This window comes from Sus scrofa, chromosome X (assembly GCF_054392235.1).
Source record: "Sus scrofa isolate SSC_HxYL_T2T_F1_AM1 chromosome X, Sscrofa_HxYL_maternal_Yorkshire_Landrace_v2.0, whole genome shotgun sequence".
NCBI classification, from domain to species: domain Eukaryota; kingdom Metazoa; phylum Chordata; class Mammalia; order Artiodactyla; family Suidae; genus Sus; species Sus scrofa.
The window spans coordinates 107,748,984-107,774,576 of record NC_139401.1 but is presented as its reverse complement, the minus strand read 5'-3'; the positions used below and the strand labels follow the sequence as shown (position 1 = coordinate 107,774,576).

The window sequence follows — 25,593 nt, the reverse complement described above, 5'->3', positions numbered from 1 at the left end:
GCTGGAAGGCCTCTGTGCTTATCAAGGGCAGGAAACACCTGAGGAGCCTCTGTTGGCTGGATCTGCCTGTGTGGTGGACTGAAAGATTTTTCTTGACATCTCTTCTCTTGGCTCAAACATCTTAACAACTTTTGTGCAAATATCTCAGCCTCCTTTTAACCCTCTCTTGGGGTGGCGGGGGTGGGGGTGGGGGAAGGAACATTTGAGAATCTCCTGAAAGCCGTAGACTTTGTCCTAGAAAACACACAACACACACACACACACACACACACACACACACACACACACACACACACACACCCTTTTACATATAACTTTAGGGAATTCACAGATTCATTGGAATCCATACGGGGAACCCTTCAGGGGTCCATGGACCTTAAGTCAAAGAACCTCTAGTCTAGAAAAAAGTTAACATCTATTGAGTACTGACTATAGGGCAGGTACCATTCTAAATGTCTGAAATCATTTTTCTCAATGAATCATAACCCCATAGAGCAGGTACTACTGTTCTCTCTTTTATGGATGAGGAAACAGTGGCAGAGAAAGTTACTTGCTCCAGGTCAAGTGCCCAGTAAGTGGCAGAGCCTGGGTGGGTTGAAACCCAGGCCATCTGGCTTTGGAGCACCTCCTCTTAGCCATAAAGTCACAGCTGCGAAATGAAACAAAGGAAAGTAATTTTTTGTCACACAGACCATGACGGTGGCCGCTTCCTCCATGTGTGTTGGAGGGCAAGGGTGGGCAGGCATGTGTCTTAATTGGCCTCTCCAGAGACCTGAGACAGTAGAGATGATGTGGCACCAGGTGGGGGAAAGATGCCCAGCCAAGTAGTACATACATGCCCACTACTAACTACTCTTCATGGCCCAGGACAAAAAACATCGTCAGGGCCTCTCCTTGGCTTCTAAAGACTAGGCCTGTGGTATTGAGATCAGCTCTTGAGCTTTGAGATCTTGAGCTAGTTGCCAGTTGAGATTAGTTCCAGGGTCGCCACCTTAAATAATATTGAGTACGTACTGTATGGCAGGTACTATTCTCAATGCCCCTGGACGAGGGGCCAGGAAAGCAATGCAAGTGTGAGAGGAGGGCTGGTGTAAGGCAATGGGCGAGGGAGGGGCCATGGCCAACGGGAGAGTGCCTGTTCTACTGCAGAACATTCATCTTTAACGCCAACCCCCAAATCCCATACAGGCCTCCCAAAAAGATATCCGGCCCGTGGGCCATCCGTTTATGGCCTCTGAGTAGACAGTTTTCTTCCTGCTCTCTAGGTGTTTCCAAGTCAAGAGTGTGGAGAAAGGGAGTTCCCGTCGTGGCACAGAGGAACCAAAACTGACCAGCATCCATGAGGATGCAGGTTTGATCCCTTACCCCGCTCAGTGGGTTAAGGATCCAGGATGGCCGTGAGCTGTGGTGTCGGTCACAAACGTGGTTCGGATCCTGTGCTGCTGTGGCTGTGGCGGAGGCCAGCAGCGGTAGCTCCAATTCAACCCCTAGCCTGGGAACTTCCATATGCTGAGAGTCCAGCCCTAAAAAGACAAAAAAAAAAAAAATGCAGAGAATGCAATCTGTAAGCAAGGGACACCAGGCAGCCTGTGTGATGGGTCACTGTTGTGATTTGCATTTTGTTAGAACCACGCTTTCCTGTGCTAACCTACCCAGCAGTAGGTCAGCAGCAGAGAGGTCCAGACACCAGAGAGGAAGAAGCCTCGGGGAGTGAGTGACAGTACGCATCACATACCTCATACAGAGGGAGCATTCAAGGTCAGAGGCGTCAAAGGATGCGAGCGGAACACTGAGAGCAGGTGTGGCCCCCGGATCAGCGGGAGGGTCTGTGATTTAGAAAGCAGAAGTCAGAGGTGAACTAAGCTTGGTTTCACAGATGGGACTTCTGAGGCAAAAGAACCCAATTATTTTTTTAGTCAGCCACACTCACCACCTCCCAGAGAGTTCGTGGCCACCTGAGCCATTGAGAACGGGGTGCCCTGAAATAGGCACATGTAGGTTGCCAGAAGCCTCACAGAGAGAGATGTGCCAGTCAGGGGCTGTCCGAGAGCCCTGGGGGCTTCATTCAAAGGCAAGAGGCACCTCACTCAGCAAATAGCAGCAGCAGCAGCAAAGTCATGGATGGAGCCAGGACTTCAAAGCTCATCCTGATCTCAGCACTACCAGCCTCTCTTGGAAGGCTATCAAGCTGCAGCTGCTGCTTCTGAGATGCCAACCCCCGGGAGCACGACTGGGAATGAGCAGAGTGAGGCCCGATCACGTGGCCCTGGCCCTACCTTCCTGGAATGGGGATGGGGGCAGAGAGAGGTTGGCCTGGAAGGAAGGACACCCTCAGGGGCGTGAGATGCCATGACTTCAGGCTGTGCTGGACCATGAGCTTCGGCTTTCCCTTATAATCAGTACCAGGCACAGGAGGATGCCGGGAGCTGTGCCTGCCCTCAGGGACAGCCCCTGGCCAGCCCGGAGGTGGCAGAGCTGAGAGTCTCGGAGCCCCCACGTGGAGGGGGTGTAACCTGCGCGTGCGGGAAGCCCAGGCTTCTCCTCCAAGGCCCCTTCTTCCCCCACCCCCCTCCCAACCCCCGGGCAGAGTCCGCACCTGGCTTAGCGGCCTTATTAGGCACCTCTGGGTCTTGGGGTTCCACCTGGCAGTGCTTCCTTTTCTTCTCCTGACATTTGCCGGTCTTGCTGGAGGCGGCTTGGGGGCAGGCAGCATCTGCCTTCTCCTCCTCCTCCACCCCGTCCTGGTCTTCCATGTCGCTCTGCTGCCCGTGCCCTTGGACTTTAGCCAGGTCCCCCCTGGCTGCGGCCGCCTCCTGACTAGAACAGTGTGGGAGCTCCGGCGTCTCCTGGAGGAAGAAAGACACAAACCATCCGGCTCTACTCGGGACCAACATCGCCCCCTGATATCCCTCCCCACGGGGGACAAAGAGAGAACGCTGCATAGTCCTGATCCTCTTGAGGACACAAAGCTTAACCAAGGGGCCGTTGGGTGGCAGCTTTGGCACTTCTGTCCACAGGGCTCCTGCACCTCCGGGGCAGAGGGGAGGAACATTCCAGGCCAGGACAGAAAGGCGTACTGGGGAGAGAGTCCTTGAGCCACGGTGAGGGGGAGAATGCAAAGTGTGGCACCAGCCCGGCTCCTCTCCAAACCCAGACCCCAGCCACCACCTGAAGGAAGCAAGGCATGCAGCGAGGGGAGATCCTGCGCCACACCCAGCGGCCAAAGAACTTTCGGTAAGGTTCTAGCACAGCTGTGTTCACAGGCCTGCAGAGTTCCCTCACGCTCCAGAGCGAGATGTTACAACGGGTCCAATGAACCAGGGACAAAATCAGTCCTTTCACTAAATTTTGGGTGACAAGTCTGAAAAAGAGATAGATCATTTGGCAAAACAATGTCTCTTGCCTTGTAAAGAATTTTTTGTCCAGGAGAAGGAGCAAGAAAAAAAAAGCCAATGACAAGGTATCTACGCAGATTTACCTGGAGAATCCCTCTCTCCGTCCACAGCACATGGGTCAAAAGGCTCATGCTGCTTTCTCCCCTCCAACTCCAACAACACCACAAATTGATGGAGAGATGAAAAATGGGGAACATAGAATTGGGCAAAAACAATGAGATGAAGAGAAAAAGGATGTGCGTTTTCTGAGTTGCTAGCCTAGGGAGCTCAGGGTTTTTCAGCTCTATGGCAATGCTGCATCCTCATCTTTCCACGAACCCCAGGCATTGTCTAAACAGCCCGCTGCTTTGCAAGGCAAAGTTTGGGTGGAAACCCGATCTCCACTCCCCAGCTGGGTCACACGGGAAAGCCAGGGGCGCTGCTTTTCTTCGTGTCAGACCGAGCGGCAATCAGAAGTCACTCCAGGCACTTGGATTCAGTATTCGTGTTCTCAGTCCGCTTTTTTTTTTTTTTTTTTTTTTTTGCTTTTTAGGGCCTCACCCGTGGCACATGGAAGTTCCCAGGCTAGGGATGGAATGGGAGCTGCAGCTGCCGGTCTAGGCCACAGCCACAGCCACACAGGATCCAAGTCACGTCTGTGACCTACACCACAGTTCATGGCAATGCCAGATCCTTAACCCACGGAGCAGGGCCAGGGAACAAACCCTCATCCTTGTGGATATTAGCCAGGTTCGTTACTGCTGAGCCGCAACGGGAACGCCTCAATCCTGTAATATTGATCTCAAACAAGTACTGAGATGCACTAGGGATGCTTTGATTTCAGGAGATACTCTAAGTTCTGCCCCCCCACACACACACACACTTTTGGAGTCAGGCACACCTGCATTTTATTCATTCTCTCGAGCAGGGAAAGCAGCCCAGGAAATAGAAGAGTCTCACCTGCCAGGGAATCCAAAAAGCCAAGGAGACCCCGGGGCTCACACACAGGGTCAGAACACAGGGCACGGATGGAGGGGAGGCAACTGCCCCAAGGTGCCTAGACCTTCAGAGCTCGAGTCCGCCTTCTGGTCTGCGCTTCTGAGCCCAGCTTCCATCCACATGCCCTCTGCTGGGAAAGCCAATGCCTGAAGCCCATCATCTTCAGACTCAAATACCTATCTTCCTCCTAGGAACCGAACACTTCCTATATCGCTACCCTCTTCCTGGCTACAAACAAGTAGTGGAAGTCTACTTATGTGCAAGGCACGGTGCAGGACTATGAAATTACTTCCACTTGGGGATCAAACGGAGCTGTCTTTGCACAAGGAACTCAGCTGGTGCTCAAAGAGCAAACAAAAAGCAGGAAAGGAGGGGCTGTCAGGCCCTCTTCCCAGGCTCCTAAGCTGATAAAGCCACCCGATTGAATGGCTTTAGGGGAAGCGGGCCAGTTCCATTCTAGTTCTGTCAAACCTCTCCCTCAGCTCCCTCTGACCAAGAACTGAAAAACTGAACAGAATAAATCATAAACCCTGGGACCTTGCCTGAAATCCAGTTTTATCTTAAGGAAATAACCTTCTAGCAAAGAACACGGCCCCGGGCCACTCCGTTTCTTCCTTCTCAGGAACAACGTAGGAGGGGTAGGGCTCACTCCCCATGTTTGCCCACAAAACAGCCAAACAAAACATCCCGAGCAAGCTGGGTGAGTGGAGTTTTACCTGTGACGACTTTGGTAGATTATGGCTGGTGCCTTCAGTAGCCATTGACTCTACTTGTTCCTTTAATCTAGGGTGAGGTGCCAACAACTTCAGGATATCAGGAGAATGTTTCTGAGAATCCCCCGGGAATGATGGTGAAAAGAAACTAAGGAGAAGCTATGACATAAAACAGAAGACTTCACCACTTCAGTTTCTACAGGTGCTCAGGTGAAGGGCGGGGAGAGGAGGGGAGCAGGGCACAGCTTGCAGGGCCAAACTCCAGGCAGGAAGCCTTGGACCAGAGACCCCGACACAGGGAGGCAGGAGTTCTCACTCTAGCACCTTGGAATTGCCTGGGGAGCTTATGCAAAGTCCAGGCTCCAAGTTCTCACGACTCACTCCCCCAGGTCTGAAGTGCTCCCCGGGTCGGGAGTCTGGATTTGGAAAAGGCACTGCAGGTGCCTTTGTCACCCTAGCCAGAGTTACAAAGCCCCACTCCAGGGCGCCCCTTCCTTCCAAGGATCTGCAGTGGGATTTCAGAACCTATCTAGAAGGAAGAGACAGGGGTGAAGACAGGAGAGAAACATCAGCTGGGGGACCTGGAGTCACAGCCGAGACACCCCCCGGGGTAGAAGTCTACCGGTGTCATGGAGGTTCCTTGATAATTCTTTCCTGTTTGCCTGTCCATCTTCTCCCTCCTTCCCTGACCATCAGCCCTGGATCTTGAATCCCTTCAGCAGGGAAGTGCTAGGGAAAGCAGAACCTAACCTTCTTCCCTCTTCTCCCAGCCTCTCCTCCCACTTCTCCCCCCAGAGGAAGTCAGGTAACTTCAAGGACTTGGGCTGGGCAGGTTCCAGTCTCTGGCCAGTCTCCTTCGCAATTGGATAAGCTGAGGGCGGTGTGGAGGCGGGGGTAGAAGACCCAGAAGGGACTGGAAGCAAAGAGGTGGGGTCTAATAGAGGCTGCACCACTAGCCCCCCACATCCTTGCTTCGACCCCTCTGAAAGCACCTGTTATCAACATACCTGCGTATCTATTGTGTGTACACGTAACACAAGAAGGCTGGACACTTGCTTCTAAAAACACAGGCACATGTTTACAGCTGAGACCCATTAAAGGGTGCTCCCTTCCTTGCTCAGGGTCATCATAGTCAGGGTATTAACTGATCAGGAGACTCCGACCGAAACTCCCACCAAACTCCCTCTGCTATGATTTGTTCCCTTGCTGGCCCCCAGCAGGTCCTTCACGATGTTCCTTCTGATGCCAGCGCTTCCCACGTAGCCCAACCCTGCTGAGCTTTCAAGGCCCAGCTCCAGGGCTACCTGCCCCTACTCTGGCAGGCTCCCTGATCTCTCCCGTCCTTCGGGGTTCTCCACGGCACCCTAATAGAGCGCCTTACACTGCACAGTCTCGAATTAGCCTCAAAGCGTGCCTTTTTCCCTACACAGATGGCCAGCTTGTGGCGGGCCCATGACAGCTGTCCAATAAACACTCATCGCACCGGATGGAACTGAATGAAGACATTAGCCACCCCTGGAACCAGGTGGAGGCTGGGGGTTCAGGCCCAAAGTCCTCAGGCAGATGCCCGTTTCCTTCCAGCTCTAGGTGGGCAGTAAAGGAGGGAAGTGGGGAGGTACCTGCGGTGCCCAGGGCCGCAACTGCCAGCTGTCAGAGGCCCCTCCTCCACGGGAGCCAGAGCTGGCCCTCAAAAGCCCTCCCAAGTCGCCTACTAGGACCAAGCCACTCCGGAAGCAGCCTGCCAGGAATTCTCCCCAAAAGAGCAGCAGCAGCCACACAGCAGGCCAAGGTCCAAGGACAGAAGGGCAGCGGGCGGTGGGAGCGGAAGAGAGGCGGGGAGGGCAACTCAAAGGAAACACAGCAGAAGGAACGGCAACACTGAGCTCCTTTCCTGCCCAAGTAATCACTCTGGGCCTTCTCAGAGGCTTTGGAAAACAAAAGCTGGGGTCAACTCTAGTCACAGCCATCATTCCACAGACAAATGGAAGTCAATTCCATTTGAGTGTCAGCATAAAGCCTCCAATGGGTCAAGAGGGCAAAAAAAAGAATGGGAGGTAAAAACAAACATTACAAAGAAACCCAGGAGTTCCCGTCATGGCTCAGTGGTAATGAACCTGACTAGTATCCATGAGGACGTGGGTTCGATCCCTGGCCTCGCTCAGTGGGTTAAGGATCCGGCATTGCTATGAGCTGTGGTGTAGGTCACAGATATGGCTCAGATCCCAAATTGCTGTGGCTGTGGTGTATGCTGGCAGTTGAAGCTCTGATTCGACCCCTAGTGTGGGAACTTTCATATGCCATGGGTGCAGCCCCCCCAAAAAAAAAAACAAAAACAAAAAAAACCCCAGACCTGTCAGTGGCTGAGGCAGCTAATTAATGCCAAGTGAACTTGAACCATCTCTGTCTCATCCTTAGCCCTGGAATGGGAATAGTGCAGTAAGTGAGCTCAGCGGATGGTCCTCGGAGTTCTTAAGTAACTGCCCTGCCCTCAGCACACCCAGTGGAAATCTGCCTCTACGGTGTCACCCTGACCTCAGACCTCCGGACCACTCGTCACAGGCAAATGCTTGTTTGTATTGTTTGGCATTCGTATTACACTATTTAACAAATGCCAAGACTGTAAGGTCCTGGAGGACTGAGACTGTGGCTTATGCCTCTTTGGGCTCCAGCGCTTAGCACAGCATCTCACCCGGCCCCGTTGAGGCAACCGTGGCAGTGACACTAGCTGGTCTATAAAAGTGGGCTGGAAAGAGGAGTCAGCCCAACTGATGATAGCAGAGCCTCTCAGGCCAAGTGGGAAATGGACAAATGAGAGTGAAGAAACCACTCGCCCCCTGCCCCAACACCTGCCTCTGTTGGCCTTTACACACTCTGTCCCCAAGAGTCAAAGTTCTTCTAACCACCTTTGTCCATCCATCCCAGAACTGGATAACCCCATTGCTACTCTCCCCTCAGCCCAGCAGCCACTGCCGAGACGCCTGACGTGGCCCCCCAGGATGGCAGGACGGTGCAGCCACTCACAGGGAAGATCTGGAAGCAGGTGGAGGCTGCCAGTCACTAGGTGAGTGACCTCAGGAAAGTCACTCACCTCAGCTTCCTCATCTGCCTCATCTGTAACATGAGAATAATAATAGTGCCTGCTCTCATAGGGATATTGTGGGGATTAAATTATCATCCCCATAATGGCCATAGCACCGTGCCTGGTGCATAGGAAATGCTCAATAAATGTTAATTATCATTATTAATACTCACACGATGGGCCACAGTAAAGATTTGGGAAAGGATCCACAGCTTGGAGCAATTCTTTGCCACCAACTTCCCAGAAAAGAAACTTTCCATGAGAGGCCCACCTTCCAGAGCTGGGCTTCTCCTACTTCATTGATTTTGCTGAAGATTCCTTTCTGGAGCCTTCAGACACCAGCCCTTTGTCTTCTTCCCTTTCTTCATCCAGTGCTCTGCCAAACTACACCGGGACAAAAGCATTTGGGGTGCAGTGGGGCATGGGGAGAGCAGAGGCCACCACTGACTGTCAGCATGCAACTTCCAGGCCGATTAGCCAGACACTGTGACTGCACATTGCAGAACTTTAAGCAACGAAGTCCAAGAACTGAGGATGCTTGAGCCTTCAGTGCTCAGTATTTCATGCAATTAAAAAAAAAAAATAACAACGATGTTCTCCCAGGACTAAAGAGTTGGAGTGACTGGACTATAGTGTAATGGTCCACAACTTCTATTTGTGAGATAGTGTATGTGTTTTATCTTTAGCAAAGGAGCTGAAGGTTGGCGTTCTGCATAGGGCACTGCAGGTGGGGACCAACATCCCTTCTGGGGAGCTGGCTGCCCTGTGTGGCTGGCGAAGCTGCGACTTAGCCAAAGGAAAGTTCAACAACTGCAGGCACCCTCACATCCAGGACCTCTCGCCAACAACAAGCATCTCCTCGGTGAGCCTCCATCCTCGCCTTGATGTATTTGGTTTTGTTTTGTTTTGTTTGTTTTCCCACTGAAAACCCACACCCTGAGTCAAAGAAGCAAGAACATTCCTCACAGGCTCCTATAAGAGGTAGGACCTGCTCAATGCAATTGACCATGACAAAAGGATGGTGCTTTTGGGCCAGCGGTTGGCACTCGTGTCTCACTCCTGTCCCCTCAACCCAGGAAGCCACCCACTCAGGACCCCCAATCCTGGGGAGGAGTCAGTTCCCTCACTCCCTGCCCTAGAGGAGACGGAGAGGTGGGAACTCACCCTTTGGGCTTCAGCTCTTGCTCTTTTGTTCTTCCCATCGAGGGACACACAATATAGAAACTCCCTTAGTGCTTCCTCCACCTTGCCTAGGGTGGCTAAGGCTTGTGCTTTTCTGAAGTGTGCCTGAAAGAGAACAGGAGCATTCAATCCCATTTTGACCCAACTCGACGCTGCTATCACTGCTAACATGAGATAAATACTTCATGGGTATTCACTGACGTGTGAAGGGTTTTAAAAGGACTATCTCTCTCTCTCTCTCTTTTTTTTTTTTTTTTTTTTTTGCCACACACCAAGTCCTTAATCACTAGGCCACCAGGGAACTCCTAAAAGGACTATCTTATCTACAGACCTGTAATGTGGGCAAGTGTTCTGAAGCCCTTTTTTTTCTGTTTTTTGGGGAATTTTTTTTTTTTGGTCTTTTTTGCCTTTTCTAGGGCCGCTCCTGCGGCATATGGAGGTTCCCAGGCTAGGGGTCTAATCAGAGCTATAGCTGCTGGCCTACACCATAGCTACAGCAGTGCCAGATCCGAGCCATGTCTGCAACCTACACCACAGCTCACGACAATGCCGGATCTTTAACCCACTGAGCGAGGCCAGGGATCGAAACTGCAACCTCATGGTTCCTAGTTGGATTCATTTCCGCTGCGCCACAACAGGAACTCCCTGAAGCCCTTTTTTTTTGTTTGTTTTTGTTTTTGTTTTTGTTTTTAGGGCCGCACCCGTGGCACATGGAGGTTCCCAGGCTAGGAGTTGAATCGGAGCTGTAGCTGCTGGCCTACACCACAGCCACTGCAACACCAGATCTGAACCGCATCTGCAACCTACACCACAGCTCACGACAATGCTGGATGCTTAACTCACTGAGCGAGGCCAGGGACTGAACCTGCGTCCTCATGGATGCTAGTCAGATTCATTTCCACTGAGCCACTACGGGAACTCCTGAAGCCCATTTTTAAGAAAGATAAAACTGAGACCCAGAGAAGTGACTTGCCCCAAGTAACCCAGGTGGTAAATTGTGGAAGTAGGGTTTGAGCCTGGGTCTGACTGACCTGAAGCCCTACCTCCCCACCCCCGCCCCACCGTTGCATTGAAGGTCGCACCCAAGATAGCAAGAACCCCCATTTGAGCACATGCTAACCAGCTCTCAGGACCTACCCAGATGGGCCTTTCTGTTATCGAGCCCGTCAAGCAGTCACCTAGTCCACATTACTGAGGGACCGCCTACACGCACTGATCAGTTATAAGCAGCAGCTCAAGTGAGCCAAAGCACGGGGCCTCTCCAAGACCTCAAAGGGAGCTAGTGGCAAAGCAGCCGGCCCTGCAGAGGGCTAACCAGGGGCTGCACAGACGCTTTGACTCCTGTGGGCTCGGCTCACTCCTGCTCCCTCGCCACATCTTGAAAAAGTACAAAGATGGAGCATCCGGGGGGAGAGAAAGGAAGGAGAAAAGATGTGGGATAGGCCGTCCTGCAGCTTGGCTTGGAGGCCGCCCCTTCGGGGCTGGCTCCCCACTCCCTTGCCTCCGTGGCTGACGCCAAGTCTAACTTAGTGAAGGAATGATCCAGGTTGAGGCTGCGGGCTCTTCTGAGGTCCTGGGCCTCCCCGTCCAACACACCTCTACAGACCCGGGCACTCTCGGGCTTGGGCTTGGCTACAGGGGCCAGCTGGGATCTGCCTTCTTAAGCAGTGGCCCCTGCTCCAAGCCTCTCGTTGAGCCCCCTACCCTCCTTCTGGAGCTGGATGCAGGGCTTGCCAGGGCTCCTCTGGAGAAAGGCCTGGGGGACATTTCTGGGCATCTGGAGGGAATAAGCGCTGGGAGACTGGAGGGGTGTTTGGGATCTGACCAGTCATACCGAGTAGCCACCCACACGCTCTACCTGCTCAGGGCAGCCAGCTCGCCCCACTGAGAGCTGACCGCCTGCAGGGGATTTTAAGAACCACTGAGGCCTGGCTGGGCAGCTGGAATGCACCTGGGGAGTCAAACTCCTATTTCATACCTCCCATCAATGTTTCCTTCACAGGGAACGTCTCTTTCCCCATCCCATCCCAAAGGGTCCACTGCTTACTTACCCTTGTTTCCCGCCGCACTATCGAGGACGAGGACCCTACCCCTAGGCTCTGGATTTAGGATGCGAGAGGGAAAAGTTGCAAGAAAAGTCCTATGACCCCCCACCCCATGTACATCGTTCTAAGTATCTGCATGTATTAGCTCAAGTGATCCTCGCAACAAACCCTGTTCAGCAGATGCTTTGAATACCCCCATTTCATAGATGAGAAGATGAGGCACAGGGAGGTTAAGTAATTTACCCAAGGCCACATAGCTAGTGAAAGGAGCAAAGCTGGGACAAAAACTCAGGCAGTCTGGCTCCCAAGTCCACCTTCTGGAGAGTCACAAAGCCCAGGCTGCTCTGCAGGTCCTCAGGTGAAGATCGGACTGGGAAAGAATCCAGCTCCCTTGCAGACCCCTGAGTCACCCTTTGTCGAAGGACCCTCCCCCCAGTTCCTTTGCAGAGCCTTCTGCCTGCTCTGCGTGAGCTCTAGTGCCCCATCCCCATGCACCAGGGAGGCGGGCCCTCCTGCCAACTCCTGTCTACTGTACATTTCCTTCCCAGTGCTCCCTCCCATCCACACTCACCTTAAACCCCATGGGGCGGAGTTTACATGCTATTTCTGCATCATGCAGTGCGTCCTCATGAGACTCCAAGGTGAAATAAATTTGAGACCGGTTGCTATAAAGCAAGTGGTCATTTGGAGCTGCCAGAATGAGAGAAAAAAAAAAACCCTCATTAATGGCCCCCAACACAAAAAAGTGCTAAGTCCTAGATGAGAATGACTCTTGAGCAAAATGTCAAGTTATCTAGGACTCTTATTCCAGGGATCCAAAGCAGTAAACTCAACCTCCAGCCCTAATATTGCCCTGCCTGGGTCGGCGCTCCCCTGACGGTGAAGAAAACATTTTTGCCCTTCCTTCAAGCAGTCCCTTAGAGGGCCCATGGCTTCGGCCATGCATTAGCAACTCTGACATTGCAGAAACTCTGGCGCCCTGCTCCGTGGCCGTGGCTAGCAACTGGCAGCCTGGCTTCTGAGCGAGGTTATCACCCACAAGGAAACAGGCCAGGGAGGAGGGAGAAGGGGTTGGCCAGATGTGACCCTCATCCTGGCCACGAAGACAAATCCAAATCAGTCCCCTGATGACATTAGCAACATCGCTGCCTACAAACCCCAGCTCCTAAGAAGTTTCTCTGAAAAAAAAAAAAAAAAAAAAAAAAAAAAAAAACAGAAATGCATTTACAAGCCTCCATCCTCTCATTACAGATGGCCAAATGTGAACCTACAGGGACAAGGCTTCCAGGAATAAAATGAGGCTGGCTCTCCCCAACACTCAATCACTAGACGCCAGGGGCTGGGCGGGCCTTTAGAGACCATCTGGCTCAATCAACCCATTCTTCAGCTGAGGAAAATCAAGCCTAGACAGGGAAAGGCATCTGCTCAAAGCCTAGCTAGCTGGTCGGTGTCATCACTAACAGACCAGACTTTAAATCTGGGGTGGGAGACGGGTTCCTTTTTTTTCTGAAGGGGAGTATAGCACCTAGAATAATAAGAGAGACTGGCCATCTTTCAGCACAAAGATAACTCTTTGTTGGGAAGACCCCTTTCCTGGTAGAAAGGTAATGTGGTCTTGACATTTTCACCCGGACTCCTCTGGAGGTGCAAGGAAGACTCCCCAGGGAAAAGTGGTGGCAGCAGCAAAGACCCATGAGGAGGAGGAAGACAGGAAGGGGCTTCCCTAGCCCTTGGGGGATAGCTGAAAGGTCTCCCTTGGAGACCTGGGCTTAAGTGGCCTCGGCTTGTCTCCTTCATAGTGCCCTGTTCTTCCCCAGGGCCTGGGCACCCCCTTCTGCTGTGAGAACAGGCTTCCTTGTTGTTTCCCCCACGGGGTCTGCAGAGGGTTCGCTTGGGTGCCTTATTACTTGCTCTTAAGATGACAGTCAAGAGTTGACAAGCCTCCTCGGTCAGCTCTTTCCTGCAGCACACAGGATGCTCTGCTGGGGCACACGGGATGAGGGCGGGGGTGGGGTGGGGGAGAGCCCCCCCCTCGGGTACCAGTCTCCCCCCCCCCCCGGTCTACCCCGTCCTTCCCCGTCCCCCATTACCTGTTGCCAGCTCTTGTGTTGATTCAACACGTGGAGCCCACTCCCTCCTCCACCCACCAGAGTCGGTCTCCGGGCACCCTCGGATCCCAGAGCCCTGTCTGCCCAGCCCTGCTGCCTCCTCCCCAGCACGCTTCGCCAGACACCGCGCCCCGCCGCCGCCGAGCTCCTGGCAGCCGGCCCGAGCTGGGCAATACTGGCGGCTAGGCTGCCACTTCCTGGGTCCAGACGTGGGGGGTGGGGGGCGGGTGTCGAGGGGGTGCGGCCAGAGGCGCGGAGCTGCCCGCGTCGCCCTTAAGGCCACAAAGCCCACCCATCCCTCAAGCGGCACGGGAAAGTGGGACAGAGGCGGGGCCCCTTGGCAGCCAGCCCACGGTCCCCCGGGGATCCCTGAGCTGTCGCCCGGCCCGTCGCCCACTGGGCTGGCGGGCTGGGGTTCCAGGCGAGGGCGCAGGCTGCGGGCGGGCGGGGAGGGAGGGGACATCTATTTCAGCCGAGGATCGTGTGATAGGAAGCGGTGACAATGAGTCACAGGGCAGCGGGGCGCGAGCTCCCCCCCCCCCCCGCACACGCTCGCGGGATGGTTTCCGAGGCGAGCGTGGCCCACTTCGGTTACCTCAGCCGTTACACAATCCCGCCCGCCCGCGCGGAGGAGGGGCCGCCCGGCCCGGGCCGCTCGCGGCCCTTATGCAACCAGTGCTCTCCTGACCTAATTCCACGCCGGACCCACCCCACCGGGAGCCGCGGCCCCGGAAGGGACAACTCCCGGCCGTCACGGCGGCTCCGGGTCGGGCGGGAGAGGCAGACGCAGGCGCCGACCGAACATCTCGGGCTGGCGGGAGCCCAGAAGCCCCGGCGCACTGGCAAGGGTGCGAAGTTCCCTTCCCGGACCGCAAGGTGCGGGCAGGTGTCCGAGGGGCCCAGGAGTGCAGAGGCAGAAGGAGAAGGCGAGCCCGAGAAACAGAGGTGGTGACACGGAGCAAGAGACAGAGTGACAAAGATGCGGAGAGGGAAAAAGCCACGGAAACAGAGTGACACACAAACAGAAGCAGGGACTGAGCGACGCAGAAACACAAAAGCTAACAGGAGACACAGGAAAAGACAAAGAGCAGGGAGACAGACAGAGACCCAGAGAAAGGGCGATGAATCGGCAGCGACGGAGAAAAAGTAGGGGACTGAACTCCAGAAACCCCCTCCCCCACTCCGGGCTCGATCCATCCCCCGGTCCGCGCGCCTTCCTCCGCCCGACCCGCCTCCCATTTCGCGGGTCCCGGCGGCACAGTGGGCTCACCCAGCCTAACTGCCTCGTTGTACTTGAGCAGCGCCGCCTCCACCTGGCGCTCGCGGTACAGCCGGTTGCCCTCGTGCCGGAGTTGCGACGCCCGTGCCGGGCCTGGGAACAACTTGCCGAGGAGGCCGCTCAGCACCACGTTGACCCGCAGCGGCGGCGGCGCCTGCTGCCCAGCCCGCCGGGCCCCGCGCGCCCGCCCGGTGGCCACCATCAACGCGGAGAGCTTGACGCCGCACAGCGCACAGCGCCGGTCGGCTGCCCGCCCGCGTTCCAGGCACAGTTTACAAAAGGTGTGGCCGCAGGACAAGGACACGGGGTCTGAGAGAAATCCATGGCACTTCCGGCACTTGAAGCCGTCCCACACCTCGGTGGCCTCGGCAGCCGTCGCCACCCCCGCGTCTTCCGCCGCCACCGCGCAGCTCACCGCGAGGCTCCCGTCCGGGGGCTCCGGAGCCTCGCCTCGCGGGACGTTCTCGGCCAGGCAGCGCACCAGCTGCTCCAGCTGCTCAGCCACCAGCTGCTGCCGCTCTGAGAGCTGTCGGTACACCTCGAGGGCTTCCCGGAGGCGCCCCCCAGACGCCAGGGCATCGGCCTGCTTGAGCAGGACTTTACACTCGGGCGTCGAGGCCCTCGGAGGCTGCTCCTGCCCTGGCGGCCGCGTCGGTAGAGGTGCGGGGCCTTCTCTAGCCGCCTCCGGGTGGGGGCCCGTGTCTCCGCGGGCCGCTGATGCCGCCGGCTCAGCCAGCTCCAAGTTGTTGCTGCCGAGCTCGGCGGGCAAGCTCAGCATCTGCCCAGTCTGAAATGAATCCATAGGGAGAGGGTCACGCGCGGAAAGAGGCGTCTAGGGGCCGGGGACGCGGAGCAGGGAGCGGCGGCTGGAGGGAATCGGGGCTGCCACGGCCGCCGCTCTGCCGCGCGCCGCTCCCCGCCGCGCCTCTGCGAGCTCCATGCCTGCTGCCCCGCGCCGCCTAATAACTGTCTTGTCTCAGCAAAGTGTTATATAAAACGACACCACGTGATGCGCCGCCACGCTGCTCATTGGCCGGCAGCAGGGCGATTGTTACAAAACCAGACAGTTTTGTAACAGTGTTGCGCTTGCTTCTTTCGGCTTCGCTTTTCTTGGCTTCTTTTTGAGGTTGTTTGTGTTTACACTCCGTCTTATTTCCCCCTTGCAATGTGGTTCCTTTTCGGAAGAGGGGGAGGGAAAAAAAATTAAAACGGCGTCTTCTCTTGCGCTTCTCCGACTCCAAAACCCTACCCCATCCCACCTCCAAACCCGCCAGCAAACAGGTCCCCTCTGCCAGTCGCTCGCTAACGGCCCCCTCCCCGCCTCTAGAGGCCGGTACCTCGAGGCGCGCAGTCCACCAGGTCTTTGGAGACGCCGGAGGCTCGCCTTCCCAGGGGCGACGGCGGCTGTCTGCGAAGGGAAGCGGGTTGAGAAGGTCCCCGGGAAGCCCCCCACCCGGGTCCCGGTCCCGGCCCCGGCTCCTCACACCCGGGGACCCTGGCCACTTTCCCCAGGGAGTCCCCCAAAGGTAGTGAATGCGGTTATCCGAGGGCGCTGGGTCTCCTGTGCTGGGAGCGACTCGGACCAGGGGGCCAAGCGGGCTCAGCAGTTGGGCGGCGCTCGCCGAGAGGAGAGGGGCGCGCGGAGAAGATGCGCTCGCCAGCTCCGGCCGGGAGGAGGCGGCCCGCACGCCCTGCTTTCTCACCTCTCCGTCCTCCAACGCTGGAACCTGCGCTAGGGCGGGCGGCGGGCGGCCCGCGCCCCCGCTGAAGACGCGCCGGGCCCCGGGGACCACAGGCAGGACGGGCGCGGCCTCGAGAGCAAGGCCTGCTGGGGTCAGTGGGTACTCCGGGGCCACGGGAGAACAGCGGGCGGAAGACCGCAACCCGGAGCACTGCTCGGGAGAAAGTCCGTGAGTCCCCGGCGCACTCCAGCGGCCGGCGCAGCCGCCTCCAGGTTCGCCGCTCCAGAGCGCAGAGCTCTGACACAGGCGCTTCATAGCGGGGGGCTGTGCACCAGCCAAGCCGCAGTGCTTGGCTCATAATGGCTAGGGGCCGCGAGGGTGCCCCGCTTACTTCCAGAAAGCCAATGTGAGCCGCCCACGCTCTGTCTCTCTGCTCACCCCCCACATCGGACAGGAGCCACACGCACAAATAAGCTGACAAGCTCAGAGAACTAAAGGAAGAACGTACTTCTCCCAGGGTCACACCGCTCAGAGCCGGAAGGCGGGGTCTAGGCTTGCCCCGACTCAGTGGGCCTTCGGTCGCAGCGGGCTCTGGGTATTGCTTGGAGGTGTGCCTGGGGCTGCTCCAGAGGCCTGAGGACCTACAATGGGCTCCTGTTGTGGCCATTTCTTAGCTGAGTGACATTGGGCAAATGATCTAAACTCTGGGAGCCATCGTTTTTTTGGCTTCTGAATCAGTGTCACGGATGACAAGTTGTGTATCAGAGCTGACTACAGGCTCCATCCGGGCTCTGTCTCTTTAGGTCATTAATCCTCCTTGAGTCAACACCAAGGTCCCAGAGAACAGGTACTGTGCAGCCATCCCCAGAGCATCAGTCTGAGACAGGACCAAGGGGAGAGGGTCAGAGAAAGGACCAAGAGAAGAAACAGAGGAACTCAGGTTGCAGCCAGGAAGGCACACATAGGAAAACTTGGTGTGCAGCCTGTGAGACTGCAAAACTTGCTGTGAGACTGCAAAACTTGCTGTGAGACTTCGGGCAGGTCATCCCGCAAGGTCTTAGTTTGACAAAGTCTTGGTCCTGATGTCCAAGTGTCCTTCTGGTTCGAACCCTGAGTGGCTTCTCTTCTAAGACTAGATGTCATGATACCCAGCTCAACTACTTGAGTACAAAAGACTAGCCCAGATGCTGTGGGTGGTGGTGGCCTGGACAAGGGAGTGAAGTCAGCAATGGTAGCGATGGCCAGGGGTGGCCAGATGGCTGTCCTCTTGGGGAGGGTGGGGCCTGAGGTAGATTTTGAAGATAGGGAAGTCAGGAGACTGGCTAAGAGGTGAACGAGAGGGCTCTGCCAGGCAGCTGGGGAGAAGCTGGGGCTCCTGCTGACTTGCCATCTGACTAAGGGGAGCTCCTCTCACCCTTCAGTTTCCTGTACTTGAATGGGGTCTAGCTTAGTCCATTTAGACTGCTATAACAAAATACCATAGACTGGGTGGCTTGTAAACAACAAAAATTTATTTCGTACAGAGAAATGTATTTCTGGAGGCTGGGAAGTTCAAGATCAAAGTGCTGACAGATCCCGTGTCTGGTGAGAACCCTCTTCTTCCTGGCTCATAGACAGCTGTCTTTTGGCTGTAAGCTCACATGGTGGAAAGGGGTGAGGATTCTCTCTGGGTCTTCTGTAAGGGCATGAATCCCATTCATGAAAGCTCCTCCTTCATAACCTAATCACCTCCCCAAAGCCCCAAGCTCCAAATACCATCACATCGTGGATCAGGTTTCAACGTATGAATTTTGGCGGTGGTGGGGGACATGCTCAGTCTATAGCAGGGTCCCCAGCATTACCTGTCTGCCCCTTCTGGCACCTGTGAAGAGGGATAGTCTGTGGGGCAGGTAAAGAGATTTCTATGAAAGAGCCATGAGATCGATAATGCTAAAAACCTCTTAATTTAAGAATTTGATATGTAAGTTTTTTGTGTCTTTTTTTTGGGGGTGTGCACCCATGGCATATGGAGGTTCCCAGGCTCAGGATCTAATAGAAGCTGTAGCTGTAGCTGCTGCCCTATGCCACCAGAGCAACACCAGATCCAAGCCGCATCTGCAACCTATACCACAGCTCATGGCAATGCCAGATCCTTAACCCACTGAGCAAGACCTCATGGTTGCTAGTCAGATTCATTTCCATTGAGGCACGACGGGAACCCTAATAAGTTTTATTAATTTATTTTTCTTTCTTTTTTAAATGGCTATACCTGCAAAACATGGAAGTTCCCGGGCTAGGGATGAAATCAGAGCTACAGCTGCCGGCCTACGCCACAGCCACAGCAATGCCAGATCCAAGCCGTGTCTTTGACCTACACCATAGCTCACAGCAATGCCAGATCCTTAACCCAGTGATCAAGGCCAGGGATTGAACCCACATCCTCATGGACACCATGTCAGGTTCTTAAGCTTCTGAGCCACAACGGGAACTCCCTTTGATAAGTTTTAAAAATAGATATTCGTTACCCCAAATTGTCTTCCAGATGCAGATTGGGGATGTGCCTTGCTCCCTGGACCACCTTGACAGGTAAGCATCCCCTGGGTTGGTTGCCCTCACTTGCCTGTCGTGGGTGGAGAGGCAAGGAGAAAGCCAAGTCAGGCTGCGGGTTTCTGTCCTGCAGACATGGAGTAGAGATGCTCTCATCAGGTAGTCCCTCTGGGCAGTTGTGTGTGCCCAAGGCTGACCATGAACTTGGGAATGCTAAAACCTGCCAGGGTGATGCAGGGTGCAGTGGTGCAAAAGGCAGCAGCAGACTCCACGCGACTTTTACATTGCACTTTTACATCAGTGCTGCCTGCGGCGTAACACCAGATGGGTTTCTACCGAATACTGGAAAATTTAAACACTGTGCTTTTCTTTTCTTCTTTATTTAAACAAACATTACATTGATATGCCTTTGTGGACCAACTTATAAACCTCCTACTCAAAAGTTCTTCCCTTCTGCCCTTCATAATTGAAGCTCCTCAAGTTCCCATTGTGGCTCAGCCGTAATGAACCTGACTAGTATCCATGAGGACATGGGTTCGATCCCTGAGCTCGCTCCGTGGGTTAAGGACCCGGCATTGCCATGAGCTGTGATGTGGGTCACAGATGCGGCTCGGATCCGCTGTGGCTGTGGCTCTGGTGTAGGCCAGCAGCTGCAGCTCCGACTCGACCCCTAGCCAGGGAACTTCCATGTGCCACAAGTGCGACCCTAAAAAGATAAATAAATAAATAAATAAATAAAAATAAAAATAAATAATCGAAGGGAGAAATTGACGACACTTTTTCAGATGCCAACATTCCCTTTAGAGGACCAGGTTCTTCAAACCTCCGTTTATCTTGCTGAGATCCCCTCGTAGCTAAGGTTAACCAAGAAAAAGAGCAACATTTGATCTGCTCCTCCTTTCCAAATGTCTACAGCAAGTTTTCCACCTGGGCTCTGAGGAACCTCTCTGGGGTTCGACTCTAGCTCCTCTCAACCAGGAACCTTGCATCCACCAGTTTCACGTTGCGAGCTTTGGGGGTATGATTTCATTGAAGAAAGGTTTTTTTCCCTTCCTTAAAATAAAAAGTTTGAAAACCGTGGCAAGGTTCACCTCTTTTAACCTTTTCGTTGAGCATCATCTATGTACCAGGCACTGTTCTAGATCCTGGCGATATAGCAAAGCAGCACGTGGTTCCCAGGTCCTCGCTTCCATGTGGCAGCACAGCTTTCCCCACCCCTTCCTGTCCGGGTCTCCCATGCCAACTAGCGGGCAAGGACCAGTGCCTTCTGCTCTCGTGTCCTCTTCAGGGGGCAGCATTTGAACAATCATACTGAACATTGCAGTGGACATTCTGGCTCGAGAAGGGAGTGTGCAGAGGGACAAGAGGAAACCCAGCTGGAACATGTCATACCTTTGCCCTGGGTTGTTCACAGACGGGGTTGGCACGCAGATAGTTAACGGTTGACAGCTCTACAGTTGGGCAAGGCTGGTAACAGCTCTGGGATGGAAGAATCCACTCAAAGCCTGGGAGCTGCAGTGAGGACCCCCACACACACACACACCCCTCTCCCTCTCTCTCTCTCTCTCTCACACACACACACACACTCACACTCACACTAAGCATGGAAGCTTGACCAAAGCATTTACTTGTTCTTTACTTGGGTTTCTTGGTTTATAACCTGGGGGTGACCCATCAATTATGTAGTCCTTACAGGAAAAAAAAGGGGGGGCACCGTGGGCATTAAAGACATTGAGATGAAAAAAGGCTGCCCCTTGCAGCCTTACAGTAGCAAAAATCCAGAACTAAAAGGAACTTTGTGGATCAGTCCCGGTTTCACAAATGAGGGAATTGAGGGCTCGAGAAGGCAAGCGACTTGCTGCAGGTCACAATGGGAGTTTGTGACAGAGCCAAGATTGGAAGCTAGGGCTCTTGCCTCTTTGTTTAAAGTTCTTTCCATGTGACCAGAAAGCTTCCAAAGGACACAGGACATCTCCCAAATAAAGAAGAAATTATTTCAGATTTGCCATTCAATAACTATTTATTGAACAGATACTAGGTCCTGATAGTGCCAGCGCTTGTGCGGCAAGAGAAGGGTATGGCACAGTTTTTTACCCTCCAGGAGCTCATTGGGGGAAACAAGAGGCAAAGATTTGAAACAGTGAAGTAAAAATAACAAGCAGCATGTGAGAAGTGCCAACATTGGGGGAACAGTGAGTCCAAGAGAGAGAGACAGAGAGAGACCATCTCCTAGCGAAGGTTTCTTTAAGCTGAGTCGGTGGGGATTTAAATGGAAAAGTTAAAGACCACCCCAAGGGGGTTCCCTTCATGCTGGAGGCCACGTGGCCAGGAGAAAGGAGGAGAAATCCAAGTGAGCCAGGCTGGTCAAGGCCAAGGAACTTGTGTATATATATATATACTTTTGTTTGTTTGTTTGAAAAAAATTTTCATACCATTTCTTTATTTGATAAAAATTCACATTATCTACATCTTCTTAAGTCAGTGTTTTTTTTAATGATCTTTTTCCGTTATAGCTGGTTTACAGTGTTCTGTCAATCTTCTCCTGCACAGCAAGGTGACCCAGTCACACATACATATGTACATTCTTTTTCTCACCTTATCGTCCATTGTTCTCCATCATAAGCGACTAGATGTGGTTCTCAGTGCTAAGGAATTTGTATTTTTAAAGGCCACTCACGTGATTACCATGCTCAGCCAGGTTTGAAGTTCACCCATGTAAATGCAGACCCGATCGGAGAAGGGCACCCCGATCTTCAGCCTATAGCTCGTCCACAGTCTGTCGGGGCGGGGGCGGGGTAGGCACCCAGAATTCTTGTCTGCATTTTCCTGAAGGGAAAACTGAGGGTTCAGAGACTTTCCATGATGTGTCCAAGGTCATTCGAAAAGGAATGGGGAGTCGGTTTCTTGCCAACCAGTAGAAACAGCAAGATCACAATATAACATTCTCAGGAAGCTTTTGCCTCATTGGCTCTGTAGGACAAGTCAGACCCGCTTGGTTAGCCAGGGAGTTTGTTGCCCAGAGTCCAAAAAGGAGCAAGTCTCCGGAGCCGCCAGGTGTGTGGGCTAGAGCCCAGGGCGAGGTTAGTCGCTGGGAGCTGGCAGTTCTAACTTTGCTGTGTGACTCAGCCCAAGCCACTTCCCCTCTCTCTGGGTCTGTCCCTCCCCTATTAATAACGAGGCCCGACGTCACTGTTGAGATGGCTGCCAGCGATGGAAAATGCACAGCGCGGTTAGTCCCAATGTGATTCCTGAGAACAGAAGGGATCCGAGGCCATCTGCCGACTGTTGCGAGTGAGATACATGCTGGCTGCCTTCGGAGTAGAGGCGTCTTCTTCCCGGGAGGAGAGTGAGCTGGAGGCCTGAGGCTGGACCCTGCCCTCTTCAGGCTCACTGACCAGCATGGAGGCGCCAGGAATCCTGGCACAGAGCAGTCTGGGCTTAGGAGGAAAAAGAAAGAAAAGGCAGGTTATCCTGAGGGAAAGCAGCAAACATTCATCAGGAAGAAAGGAGCTAAAGAATTTGGCAGGACAGGGAAATGGTGAAAATCAAGGCTTGGAGCCTTTTTTTTTTTTTTTTATAAATTGTGGCAAAATATACAAAACATAGCATTTACCACTTTAGCTATTTTTAGGTGTGCACTTCAGTATTAAGCACATTCACATCGTTATGCAACCATTACCACCATCCATCTCCAGAATATTTTTCTTCTTGCAAAAGCGAAACTCTGTACCCATTAAACAGCAGCTCGCCATTCCCCACTGCCTCCAACCCTGGCAACACCACTCTGCTTTTTGTCGCTGGGAACTTGACAACTCTCGGTATCTCAAATAAGTGGAATCATATGGTATGTGTCCTTTTGGGACTGGCTTATTTCACTTAGTATAATGACCTCAGTGTTCATTCATGTTGTAGCACGTGTCAGAATTTTCCTCCTTTGATAGGTCGAATGATATTCTGTTGTATGTACGTACATCCATTTTGCTTATCCATTCATCCATTAATGAACACGTGGATTGCTCCCGGGTTTTGGCTATTGTCAATAAAACTGCTATGAACATGAGTATACGCATAGCTCTTCTAGACCCTGCTCTACTTCTTTTGGATGTATACTCAGAAGTGGAATTGCTGGATATATGGTAATTCTATTTTTAATTTTTTTTTGTCTTTTTGGGGCCACACTGGTGGCATATGGAGGTTCCCAGGCGAGGGCTTGATTTGGAGCTGCAGCTGCTGACCTACACCACAGCCACAGCAACGCTGGATCCTTAACCCACTGAGCGAGGCCAGGGATGGAACCTGCATGGTCATGGATACTAGTCAGGTTCATTTCCACTGAGCCACAACAGGAACGCCCTATTTTTATTTTTATTTTTTTTTTTTGAGGAACCTCTATACTGTTTTCCACAGTGGCTGCACCATTTTATATTCCTACAAGCAATGCATAGGTTCCCATTGCTCCATATCCTTGCCATTGCTTGTTATTTTCTGTTGTTTTCTTTTTTTAATTTTTTTTCCATTTTTTTATTACTCAAATGAATTTATCACATCTGTAGTTGTATAATGATCATAACAATCTGATTTCACAGGATTTCCATCCCACTGTTGTTTTCTTTTTATAATAGCCATCCCAATGAGTGTGAGGTGGCACACCATTGTGAGTTAGATGTGCCTTTGCCTAGTGATTAGTGATTTGGCCACTAATGATTAATCACCTAGTGATCAGTGATATTGGCCATTTATATATCTTCTTTGGAGAAATAGCTATTAAGTCTTTTGCCCATTTTAAAATTGGATTGTCTGTAGCTGTATGAAAAATTGACATTTGCAACAACATGGATGGACATGGAGGGCATTATGCTCAGTGAAATAAGTCAGACAGAGAAAGACAAGTACTGTATGATGACCACTTATATGTGAAATCTAACAAATACAACAGGAGTTCCCATCGTGGCGCAGTGGTTAACAAACCCGACTGGTATCCATGAGGACGCAGGTGTGATCCCTGGCCTCGCTCAGTGGGTTAAGGATCTGGCGTTGCCATGAGCTGTGGTGTAGGTCGCAGACTCAGCTCAGATCTGGTGTTGCTGTGGTAGGCCGGCAGCTACAGCTCTGATTTGACACCGAGCCTGGGAACCTCCATATGCCGCGGGTGTGGCCCTAAAAAGACAAAAAATAAAATAAAAAATAAAAATAAAAATGAAAAAAATCAGATTGTTGTTTTGTTGAGTTTTAAGAGTTTGCTATATATTTTGGATATTAATCCCCTATCAGATATATGTTTTGAAAATATTTGCTCCCATTCCATGGGTTGATTTTCACTCTGATAGTGTCCTTATCTAAAGACTTTGGCAGAACTGGGAGATGATTAGAATCAGGGTTTGGATCATGAATTAAAAGTATCTGGATTCAAATTCTATTTGATATTGAGCAAGCTAATTAACCTCTTGGTTACTTTTTTCATCGGAAAAATGGGAATGATGCTTACAATAAAACCTAGCTTAAAAGATTGCTATAAGAAGGAACTAATGAGATCACACATCTAAAATCACATCACAGAATCCAGCCCACATTAAGTGCTCAGTAAATGGTAGCCTTTATTAGTACAGGGCATAAGCAGGAACCAGGATAATGTAACTGAAATGTGATATTAGTTATCACCAAATGGGTGAGTAGGCCAACAATATTAAATAACCAACCTGAACGCAGTAATATCACATAATACTTACTAACACTGGTGTAGCAAGCTGCAGTTTACAAAGCATTTAAAAGTGCATCATTCATTCAATGGGCTCCACTGGAAACATAACGATGAGTAAGACACAGTCCTGCAGAACTGAGTGGGAGAAACCAGCAAGGCAAAGGGCTACTGCAAGACAGAGTGACAAGCGCTAGGAAGACAGAAGCATGAAGTGCTGGGGGCACACAGGGGAGGATCAGGTCAGACTCGGGGAGGACTTCCCAGATGGATGGCATGGACACTGGATTCTGCAGGATTACAGACTCAGGGGGAAGACTGGGGGTGCTGGAGGGGGCTGAGAGTTCTAGCTAGAGTAAAAAGCTACCACAAAGTCTAGAGGTAAGAGAGGGCTCACTGCGGAACAGCTATGGGTTTTATATGGCTGGAGCCTGGATGTTAAGAAAGAGGGGCAGTGTGAGATAAGCCTGGAGAGGCAGGCAGGTGCCAGGCCATAAAGGCCCTTGTAGACCAGGGCCAGGGCTTTGGATCTTATCCTGAGAGTAATAAGAAGCTCTTGGAGGGTTTTAAGCAGATTCGTGATGTAACTGGCTTTGCCTTTCAGAAAGATCTCTTAGGCTGCGATGTGTAGAGTGGAATGAAAAGGATGCAGCCTGGGGCAGACCAGGTGGAAAGATGAACTAAAGAAGGAACAGTGAGGACAGAGAGAAGTAGAGAGTTCAAGAGACATTTAGGGAGTTCCTGTTGTGGCTCAGAGGTTAACGAATCCGACTAGGAACTATGAGGTTGTGGGTTGGATCCCTGGCCTCGCTCAGTGGGTTAAGGATTCGGTGTTGCCCTGAGCTGTGGTGTAGGTCGCAGACGCAGCTTGGATCCTGCGTTGCTGTGGACTGTGGTGTAGGCCGGCGGCT

General features: G+C 52.7%; 2 protein-coding genes across 10 annotated transcripts in view; both read right to left on the bottom strand.

Moving 5' to 3' along the window:
* Positions 1 to 15,743, bottom strand: part of LONRF3 (LON peptidase N-terminal domain and ring finger 3) — a 53,588-nt gene extending 37,845 nt beyond the window's left edge. For 4 of the 9 annotated variants that reach the window (XM_013986381.3, XM_085008288.1, XM_013986383.3 and 1 more), the window contains exons 1-6: positions 14,771 to 15,743; positions 11,964 to 12,082; positions 9,330 to 9,452; positions 5,090 to 5,245; positions 2,597 to 2,846; positions 1,736 to 1,826 (exon numbers count right to left, since the gene is read on the bottom strand). In XM_013986381.3, coding sequence (XP_013841835.1) covers positions 1,736 to 1,826; positions 2,597 to 2,846; positions 5,090 to 5,245; positions 9,330 to 9,452; positions 11,964 to 12,082; positions 14,771 to 15,581 — 1,550 coding nt within the window. In that variant the 5' untranslated portion in view covers positions 15,582 to 15,743. Of the gene's footprint in view, positions 1 to 1,735; positions 1,827 to 2,596; positions 2,847 to 5,089; positions 5,246 to 9,329; positions 9,453 to 11,963; positions 12,083 to 13,482; positions 14,108 to 14,770 lie in introns of those variants that run through there. The other 5 variants (XM_013986385.3, XM_085008289.1, XM_003135348.6 and 2 more) reach the window with 3 other exon arrangements.
* Positions 15,744 to 15,831: 88 nt separating this feature from the next.
* Positions 15,832 to 16,852, bottom strand: LOC146394765 (uncharacterized). The gene is made up of 3 exons (XM_085008317.1): positions 16,483 to 16,852; positions 16,117 to 16,187; positions 15,832 to 15,953 (listed from the first exon to the last, which is right to left on the bottom strand). Exons 1-3 carry the CDS (start codon positions 16,774 to 16,776, stop codon positions 15,929 to 15,931), a joined length of 390 nt encoding a protein of 129 aa, XP_084864443.1. The 5' UTR covers positions 16,777 to 16,852; the 3' UTR covers positions 15,832 to 15,928.
* Positions 16,853 to 25,593: the final 8,741 nt, after the last annotated feature.

Excerpts from the sequence above, each read along its gene's own strand:
- LOC146394765 (XM_085008317.1), bottom strand. The coding sequence starts at position 16,776 with ATGAAGCGCCTGTGTCAGAGCTCTGCGCTCTGGAGCGGCGAACCTGGA. Across the intron at positions 16,188-16,482 it reads CAGCGTTGGAGGACGGAGAG|ACAGCCGCCGTCGCCCCTGG; the intron begins GTGAGAAAGCAG and ends TTCCCTTCGCAG. Across the intron at positions 15,954-16,116 it reads GGTGGACTGCGCGCCTCGAG|GAACCACATTGCAAGGGGGA; the intron begins GTACCGGCCTCT and ends TCTTCCGAAAAG.